At 44.1% G+C, this 9,314-nt stretch overlaps 2 protein-coding genes across 2 annotated transcripts; one reads left to right on the forward strand and one right to left on the reverse strand.

Annotated features, from left to right (window-relative positions):
- The first annotated feature begins 907 nt into the window (after window positions 1-907).
- Window positions 908-3,061, forward strand: LOC127304240 (uncharacterized). Its single transcript, XM_051334939.2, has one exon. It carries the CDS (start codon window positions 908-910, stop codon window positions 3,059-3,061), a length of 2,154 nt encoding a protein of 717 aa, XP_051190899.1.
- A 132-nt stretch (window positions 3,062-3,193) lies between these two features.
- LOC127302476 (ATPase GET3A) lies at window positions 3,194-7,649 on the reverse strand. Its single transcript, XM_051332947.2, has 7 exons — window positions 7,281-7,649; window positions 6,118-6,239; window positions 5,841-5,991; window positions 5,325-5,435; window positions 4,239-4,377; window positions 3,840-3,955; window positions 3,194-3,759 (listed from the first exon to the last, which is right to left on the reverse strand). The coding sequence occupies exons 1-7, from the start codon at window positions 7,554-7,556 to the stop codon at window positions 3,583-3,585; spliced, it is 1,092 nt and encodes a 363-aa protein (XP_051188907.1). The 5' UTR covers window positions 7,557-7,649; the 3' UTR covers window positions 3,194-3,582.
- Between the last annotated feature and the right edge of the window lie 1,665 nt (window positions 7,650-9,314).

Raw genomic sequence — 9,314 nt, forward strand, 5'->3', positions numbered from 1 at the left:
TGGCATCTTGTCAGGCTGGCATTAGTTTGTTTTTCATGACTCAAGTAGTCGTCGCCTCGGTTCATTTATAACATTTCTTGATCAACCAACCTAGAGCAGGGTAGTTCAGTGTGAATGGAAGGTGGTAGAAATCACGTACTGCCTTATCACTACAGAAGTTTTAAATTTTCAAACAAGAGTGTCATTATAAGTTTTTGTGACATCGATTGTGATTTTTTATTCACGTCATAGCGCTGTTGGGTATTACTAGTATATAGACAGTCTGTATTCACTCATAGGTCAGGATTAGTAATATATAGTGGCAACCTCACTTCTCTGTTATTCATGTGTGCACGTCAGGTTAGAATATCAATGCAGGTTTTTTTTTCTAAGACTTGAATGTCATTCTCCTGTTAGTTGGGAATCTTTCTTAACATCATGTCAGGTTGGCATTAGTTTTTTTTTTTTTGAACAACAGGTTGGCATTAGTTTGTTTTTCATGACCCGGGTTGTAGTCTGAGGCGGTAAATTAAACGGTCTCCAAAAAAATCCTCCCTTAATCAAGCACGCCATCTGTTGCAAAGCTGTATTCTAGAAAAGAAAAAAAGTAATGTTTGTGAATCTTACGGATGCACATTGGCTATGAAAGCATCGGTTCGGTTATAAGATTCCTTGACCAACGAACGTACAGGACGGCTGTTCAGTGTCAATGCAAGGTGTAGCTACCTAGTACAGCCGAGCAGCAGCCACTTGGGCATTTTTTTTGTTGTTTTAACGATGCCACTAGGCCTGGCCTGTTGGCTTGGCTTAGCTATAAAAGGCGTAGCAAGAGTAATGGAGAAGGCAACACATAGCCAGATAGGAATAATAACCGACTAAGGTGGGAAGGAAGCCCTAGAGCCTACTAGGAGCAGAGAGTGAAAATACCATGGATGCTGCCGACGATGTAGCTTTGGCCCCCGGTACCTCCCCCTCTCACCGCCGACACCCCCTTGGCCAACTAGTGTACATAACAGTGCTCATCTCTGCGGGCGTGCTCGCCATGTTCCTCATGCATGTGCTGGGTTCCTTACGCCGGAGGTCGAGCAACAAGGCCCTCCACGCTGTCGTATTGGGAGCTTACACGCTCTCGTACTTACTGGTGAGCTACAGCCTCGGGCTCATGCAAGACTCAGAGGACTACTTCACCGAGTTTGCTGTGTGGGCAGTGTGCCTGCTCATGCTCCTCGGCGGTACCGACAACCTCATGGCGTGCAAACTCGATGATGTCGACAACTGGAAGAGCTTCCACGTGAGACACCTCTTCAAGGGAGCACTGGTGGTGCTTATTGTCGCCTTCTATGGTGGGGAAGTGAGTGAATACCAGAAGCCGCTCTGGGGAATCTTATGTGTCAATATCCTCCAGTCATGCGTGCGGATCAAGTCCATGAGGGATGCGAGCAAGTCCAACCTGCTCTCCAAGAATGTGAAGCCAATCTCGGACTACATGAAGGGTGAGGATAAGCGGCAACTTTCTTCAGCCGTGACCATGAAAGGCTATAGGTATGTAGTCGCCGGCGAGCCTAGTCTGAGAAAACATGGCAAGGAAGCCGTGGACGACAAGGAGATCACCACCGTGGAGCAGATCTATGAGTGCGAGGGGAGCTTGTTATCCTCCAAGTCCAAGAGAGGTATGCGGCTCAAGGACATCTGCCTCTCCATGGCTCTATCCAAGATGCTCAACCGAAGGTTCGCGGGCTTCGAGCTAGCTGAGGTGAAGGCGAACCGTCAGAAAACCAATGACTTTGTGTTCCAGGGTCTGCTTGCTGGGGACAACAAGTATGAGCGGGCGTTCAGGGTGATCGAGGTAGAGCTTGGTTTTGTGTATGACTTGTACTACACCAGGTATCCTTTCCTCTACCAAAAGATCCGCCACTTCGCGCTCGCTCTTCCGGTGGCCATGGTTACCTTCTGCTCGTGGCTCACCTATGAGCTCTCTGAGAAACACAAGATTAAACAAGGTGAAGACGTCCCTCTGACCGCCACCCTGTGTTTGATGGCTGTTGTCACATTCTTGGAGGCATTCCAGCTGTACCTGCACATGGCCTCAGATTGGTTTAAGGTGGCGCTGGTCCGGGGCTACGTCACCAGGCATTATTTACAAACAAGTGGTTGTACTTGTTTCTCTCATATGGTCATCGGCCTTGTGCTGAGATTGAAGGCACTCCGGCCATGGGAAAGCAAGCTCGGGCAGTACTCTCTCCTCGAGAAGTACAACAGCACCCGTTACAGAAGCAATTGTTGTCATGTTATTACACTATTCCTGGTTGACAAGGCCAAGAAGGGGCGCAAGAGAGGGGATCTTGTCAAGCTGTCAATACAAGTGAAGCGAGCAGTCATTGATTCCCTCATCAGAAGCAAAGATCAGCTGGCAAACGGAGCAAGGTCACTGGAGGACAATGGCGTCCACGAGCTGCTCTCCTGGGCGTGTGCTGCTAGTGACGAGACGCTCATCCATTCCATACTGGTGTGGCATGTCGCTACAACCATTTGCAAGAACCAGCTTGATGCCGAGCCGACCAAAGGTGCCAAGCAGATTGCCGCCGAAGATAGCAGTGCGGTCGGCACAGCTGCGCCCTCCGTCCAAGATAGCAGTGCGGTAGCCTCCAGCTTGTCACAGTACTGTGCATACCTCGTCGCTTTCTCGCCAGACCTCCTGCCGGGTCACAGCTATGACTCGGAATCCATTCTCGATCAATCCATCGAAGATGCACGTAGCTTCGCACCACTCAAAGGCACCAAGAAGATGAAGGATAAGTGCAAGATACTTCTGAGCACCAGCATAAATGACAATCACCCCGTCGCTCAGGGAGCTCGGCTTGCCAGGCAGCTGATGGAGATCCAAGACAAGGCACTGCGGTGGAAAGTGCTCTCAGATTTCTGGGCAGAGATGATGCTCTACGTTGCACCGTGTGACGATGGCCAGGCCCGGGCGCACCTGGAGGCCCTGGCGAGAGGAGGGGAATTCATCACGCACCTGTGGGCTCTGCTCACGCACGCCGGCGTGCTGAAGCGTCCGCCGAATGGATCAGAGGCCGCCTGATGGATCCAACCCCAGCACTATGCATATGCCCATGCGAGACTGTAACTGGGATGCATCACTAAAAAAAATGTCAGTGACGAAACATTGTATTTTCACTATTGTATTGTTTGCTTTTACATATGCGCTATGGTCTGTTGCTCTCAGCAATCGTTTATTGACTTCCCAAACTTGTGCTTAACCAGATACAACAGTGCCAAACATGTTTCTAGGTAATCAATTCCTGTCACAGCCTAGAACAATTCCTTACACGAGGAAGTCACGACTTAGGAGAACCTCCCGTGACAAAGATCCTCAAATAAGACTCCCTTACAGAAAGGAAAGAAGAAGAGAAAACAACTATATCTGGTGCTAACAGTACGCTTCTCTTCCAATTTCTACAGTAAAAAATCTAAGAATTTCAATTGAGGAAACAGGAAATGGAAGAAATTAACCAGAAAATGCAGGAACATCAAGACTGGGTGGTTCTCTATAACTGGCGTGTCTGCAGAGTGACGTCAACTTTTCACAGGTGAATATAAGGCTCATGCTACCTGCTTTCCTTTCCTAACTCTATCTAGTTCAGCCTCAGCTATTTGAAGTGATGATTTCAGTGTAGACACTCTCTCTTCTAGCTCCTCCACGCTGCCCCTTTTCAGGGTGGGTGTGTATGGTGCAAGGAAGTGCTTGGAGAAGTTTTGTAGAGCTTGAACACCACACACCTGGAGAAAAAAAAAAGGAGCCAATTAACTTTCAAGTACTAACAAACAAGTTTGAAAATTTTAAGTGATAGATTCCTTGCCTCCTCTGGAAGCAATGGCAACTTCGTGATATTGAAGTCGTCATATAGCATATGGAACTGATCAACATACTTTTGTTGCATCTTCACCCGTGCTTTTAGCAGTTTCGACTCAACAGCTGCAAGGTGATGACACATGAGGTCTATAGAAATGCACAGATGCAATGAAACTGTGTTTGAAATGAATAACTATATTGTGTTGGGTTCTTGTTTTGCCCAGTACATATAAGGCTTCTTTTCTTTAATACTACAGAATCCCTATTGAGCCAAAGTTCATCAGAAACATGATTCTCTGCTTGCACAATATGGGTTTATGATATTCAATCATCTAACTGGTATATTTAATTTCAAGGAAAATAGTAACACAGTAGATTTGCCAGATAACACAACTTTCGTACTAACCTTCCTCGTCAAAAATAACTTGATTGATTATAATGTTGTGTGCATCAATCTCAAATTTCGCTAGCTCTTGCACCAATCTCTCCGTTTCATACAATGAAAGAAATTCAGGAATACAGACACAAACAAAGGTTGTCAAGTCCTGAGAACAAAACAAAAACTGAGTAAGAAGAGGATAACTAACATTAGGTGCTCTCAATTATTAGAGACATAAACCAATGGTAAAATGATGAGATAATCCAGCATGATTGAACAGTCTATGTTGATCCAGTAGAACTCTCATATGCCTAAGTTAAAACAATTGAAGAACATTTGAAAGGATTACACAGCAACAGATGCATACATAATAATGTATTTTCATATACAATGTTTTGCAAGGCACCAAAAGCTACAGTTGCAGCTCACACTTGCTCTATAGACAACGGTAACTATAAAACTGTTTATTCTAAGCATACCGTGTAGCGGTTCTACCGCCTATCAGCAGATTTGAATTTGATAATCTCGCAGGAGAAACAATATATAATTGTGAATACAAGCCTAGACCATAATTCACATGGGCTTATAGCTGAGTATTAATAGATTTGTGTGGTACATGTTCATTATCTACTGTATTCTCAATTTTTTGCATGTACCGCATGACTGCGTAAGCATAGTTCTTCCAGTGGCAGTTTGGCATGTTTCTAGTTTACAACTTCTATAAATGCCCCTCGCATACAAGAAGAGAATTCACATGCTAAACATCCTGCTTATTGTTCCAAAGGGGGTTTACCCCAGTACCATAACAGATTAGCAAAGCACATTTCAGTTTAGTTAACACGTGCAGACTGTGAGTGCATCCTCGAAAGCATGCCTAATGCGCCAGGATCACACACCCAGCTGCAACAAACAGTGCATGAAACTTTAAATCTGGCATACAATTCCTAGGGCAATACCAACACTGAAAAGCAAAAGCAGCAAAAATAACTGGGTATACTTTTACAATTGTCACTCGATGGGGCAACACAGAACAGAGACTAAAGTAAAGTAATAAACATTCTATCATGTCAGTACATAAATTTATATGGTTTTCTACAAAGTTGGAAGTCTTACTGGATCTTTAAATTGCCTGTTCACTTGCTCAATCACATCCTTCATGCCTTCGATCCTCCCAAGCATTGCATCCTCATTCAATTCATCACCGAGACCAAAAAGTCGAGTGGCCTGCCATGGTCAAATTACAAGTTTGTACGACATGTTAAAGTACATATCAAGGGCAGATTACCATTTAACTTCAATACAGTGGAACAATGCTATAAATTCATCACAATATTATTTTAATTTCTACGACTCAACATATCAAGCAATTAAGTAACCATACTTTATTCGTGATGTCATTCATTCCTCAACATCTTGCAGCAGAACAGACTTCCACTGCTATTTATTTTTTGTAAGTTATTATACAATGTACTGTCATGATGAAATGAATAAACACAATAGGTTACTTAGTTCCCAGAAAGCTAATTAACATCAGAAGAAAAGCAACACGACCATGTGCATACATGTGTGGCCAACGCGACAATGACCATAGTTTCCAATGCGTTGAATTTTTATAAGATTAATGGATACCTGATTTATCAGGCCACCAAATCTATTTTTTAAGTCCATCATTTTCTCTAGACCCTTCTCTAGTGTTGCAGGGAACTGCAGCAATCTTAGAGTATGCCCTGTAGGAGCAGTATCAAAAACTACAACAGAGTAATCCATTGTTTGAACTAATCTGCAGTAATAAGAGAACAAAAGTTAGACTCTGGGAGTTGCTGGAAATTGAGCAATGGGCTGAATAAGAAGTTTTTTTTTTTTGCAAAGAGAAGAAAGCGAACACCAAACTGGAGGCTATAATTACTTCAGCATTTCAGCAAAACTCATAGCTTCATCGACTCCTGGAATTGCATTTGTCAATTCTGAAATAAATCCTTCCATTCCATCATTGCCAAAATCATCATTTTCTACTTTGGGATCAATTTCCTGAAAAATAAGCAGTGAAGTGGATTAGCCAGAAGACCTTTTTTCCGGTAAGAGGAGTGAAGTCTTTATCTTACTAAAAGAGTCAGACTAATGAAAGTGGAAAATCCAAATGATAAACGACAAGGGTAACTATAAAACCGAAGGAAAAAAACAAGATACCAGGTAGCAATAGTCTGCAAAATAAAATTATGACTTCAGGAGAACCTGTTGTATATGGTGTATCGCAGTCAATAACTGAATATCTTGCAAAAGAAAATCTTTGTAACATGTTCTTAGACGGAGGGGATATAAAACATGGATCATAAAGGTTATGACAACTGAAGCAATAACAAGAGTTGTACTAACCAAAAGTCCTCTTTGCAATGAATCAGACATCTTATTTTCTACTTTCCCAGGCATAATGAAAATGAATGAAAATGCTAGATAATAGGCTTTTTAATACAAGCAAGGCACCTTACTCTCTACTACAAGTCCATCCTTAATAAAAATATATAAAAAGGAAATTTCTAAACATCGTATTTAATTGCCACTAGTCAAAGACCTTTCGAAGGAACATATAAGGTGAAATCACTACTGTACTATTCAAGCAAATGTAGAATCTGCATTGGGAAGGTTGGTGAACATACAGGTCCCATCACTAGGCAACAAGCCACATATCAGAAGTAGAAACAAAAGCCCAAACGAGTCCAGAACTGGAAATTTCCACTTTTAACAGCCATGACGAGGGCCTCTGGTAGAGATACATCTCTAGTACTAGTTTCCTACCTAGAGAATAAGAATAGGGATAAGGTAAGGATATTTTAGTGACACTCCCTCTCCTCTCCGCAGTACCATCACTATGGTCCCATTCTCCCACCCTGAATTGGGTGAACCTATTAAGCCGATGGAATCACCTAGCCACGGACATGGAGTTTATCCACCTCAATCGACGCGAATACCAACGAATTGGGCCGACTGGAGCGAACCGGCGGGGAGTGAAAAAGAAAAGAAAAGAAAAGAAAAGAAAAGAGGGGGAGAAAAGTAGTACTCCTATAACATTACCATTGCGTAGAGGTTGGAGAAGCCCTTGACGAGGGTGGGGAACTTTGTGAAGCGCTGCTGGAAGGCGTCGCTGAGGTTGTGGGCGGGGTCGGTGGAGATGACGAGCACGGAGCTGCGGACGGAGGCGAGGAGGATGGAGACGATGGAGCTGCAGGTGGTCTTGCCGACGCCGCCCTTGCCGCCGACGAAGACCCACTTGAGGGTGTCCTGGTCCAGGAGGTTCCGCACCGACGGGTCCGGCATGTCGCCGGCCTGCACCACCGCCACCGACGACATGGTCGCGCTGCTCCGATTCCGCGGTGGGGGGACGTCCGGGGCGGGCGAGAGAGAGATCTGGAGGGGGGAAGAGAGGGTGGGAGGTGAGGACAGGTGGTACACGACACGACACGACACGACACGAATCGTCTAGTCTAGTCTAGGTGCAAATTTCTTTCCCCTTGGGGACATTTTCGCTTTGGAGGAGTACTTTTAGTAGTCCAAAGCAAATAATATTAGAGCAAGAAATACATGCCACGCTAATTTATACCAGCACCAACGAGTAGCTAAAAATCGTGTCAGGACAATACGAGCACTAGAGTTTATATTCAACCTATGTGCAATAAAGATGCACTCATCCCAAACAACAAAAGAACATTTCAACAATGATTAAAGACATAATATAAAAGATATGAAACTGCCTACAGTTTTTTTTTTGAAATTACGCGAACGCGTACCATAAATTTATAGAAGGCAGAAATATTTACGAGAATAGTTTTCACTGCGGACAGATAAAGGCTAAGGCACTTCAAAAAAAAAAAAGGAAAGAAGACTACTCTCTCGCTACTATGAGCAACTCCTAATTCATCTCTTCTGGAAGCCCTAATTGACCTGAATTTCACTGAGAATCAAGGATGAAAGGTGGTATGCGGTGAATGGATTATTTGTGTTGCTGAAACCCTAGGCATTCATATTTTTCCATAGTTTGTGACTGGGGTGTACACGGGCATGTCAACCTGCTTCTACACCCTTCCACTGAACCTTGTGCTCCGCAATCCACCAAGCTTGGATCAAGCTCTCCAGCGTAGCCAACTGAATATCGATTTCCAGGTGATTAGCGCAGTTGAATTGTCGTGCGTGAACACACTGCAGTAGGATATGGTCCAACATGTCCTCCTCCTAGAGGCACACGTAGCAGGAGGAGAGTTGTCTTGTAGCCCATGCATGACGCACCGGCCAGAAGTCCAAATTCGGTACCGAACAACCAACCACAAGAATAGCATGCTCATCGGGGTGGCGCAACATCTCTAGATTGTGTCGCTCATTTGGGGGATCAACTCGCCATGGCATAGCATCGTATATATGGACTTGGCAGAGTATATACTCTAGAAGAAGAACAAGGCCAGGTGAAGGTGTCAGCGACCGTGGCATCACGTGACATGCCGCTAACAGTTATCCAAAGGGCAAGGCACTCGAACGCTCCCCTCGTCGCCAGGTTGCCACAGAAGTCTGTGATCCAGGCGTTTCCAAGAAGCCCATGCACGACAACTCTAGAATTGTGTATTCTGATGCTTATCGTCAGACAAAGGCCTAGGGCAAAGTCAGACGTCGCTCGCATTAATCCACTGATCGCGCCAAAAGAGTGTGTTCTTGTTGTCTCTAACACTGATCTGAACCAGACTATCGAATACACTACGCGTCTCAGCATCCTTGATCATGGGAAGGCCTTGCCGTGGTCGGTTTGGGTATGTTCTTCATACCTTGGATTCGGATTACGGATTGTAGTATGGTAAGTTTTTCCCTAGAAGACCTAGGTTTAATCGAACCTTGGGAAATGGTGTGAAGAAAACGTCTACAAGATTTGCTAGTGTATTTTATCTTCAGTTTACCGGATCTATCTAGTTTACTTTTAAGGGGGTTATGTTGAATGATGGAAATAGACCAGGTCTAAGGTTTCACCTGCAGTTATGCATACATATATAAATGAAGCTCATATGTGTAACAAATAAAATAGAGATAAGAGATTTGTGAGTAGCACATCTGTAAATACTCTTGCTC

This window comes from Lolium perenne, chromosome 5 (assembly GCF_019359855.2).
Source record: "Lolium perenne isolate Kyuss_39 chromosome 5, Kyuss_2.0, whole genome shotgun sequence".
In the NCBI taxonomy this organism is placed as follows: Eukaryota; Viridiplantae; Streptophyta; class Magnoliopsida; order Poales; family Poaceae; genus Lolium; species Lolium perenne.

What these genes read in the sequence shown, in the direction of transcription:
- LOC127304240 (XM_051334939.2), top strand. Translation starts at nt 908, where the DNA reads ATGGATGCTGCCGACGATGTAGCTTTGGCCCCCGGTACCTCCCCCTCT.
- LOC127302476 (XM_051332947.2), bottom strand. Translation starts at nt 7,556, where the DNA reads ATGTCGTCGGTGGCGGTGGTGCAGGCCGGCGACATGCCGGACCCGTCG. An exon ending in TCTCCAACCTCTACGCAATG is followed by an intron (nt 6,240 to 7,280) that starts GTAATGTTATAG and finishes CTTATTTTTCAG; the next exon opens with GAAATTGATCCCAAAGTAGA. An exon ending in TGCCATTGCTTCCAGAGGAG is followed by an intron (nt 3,760 to 3,839) that starts GCAAGGAATCTA and finishes TTTTTTCTCCAG; the next exon opens with GTGTGTGGTGTTCAAGCTCT.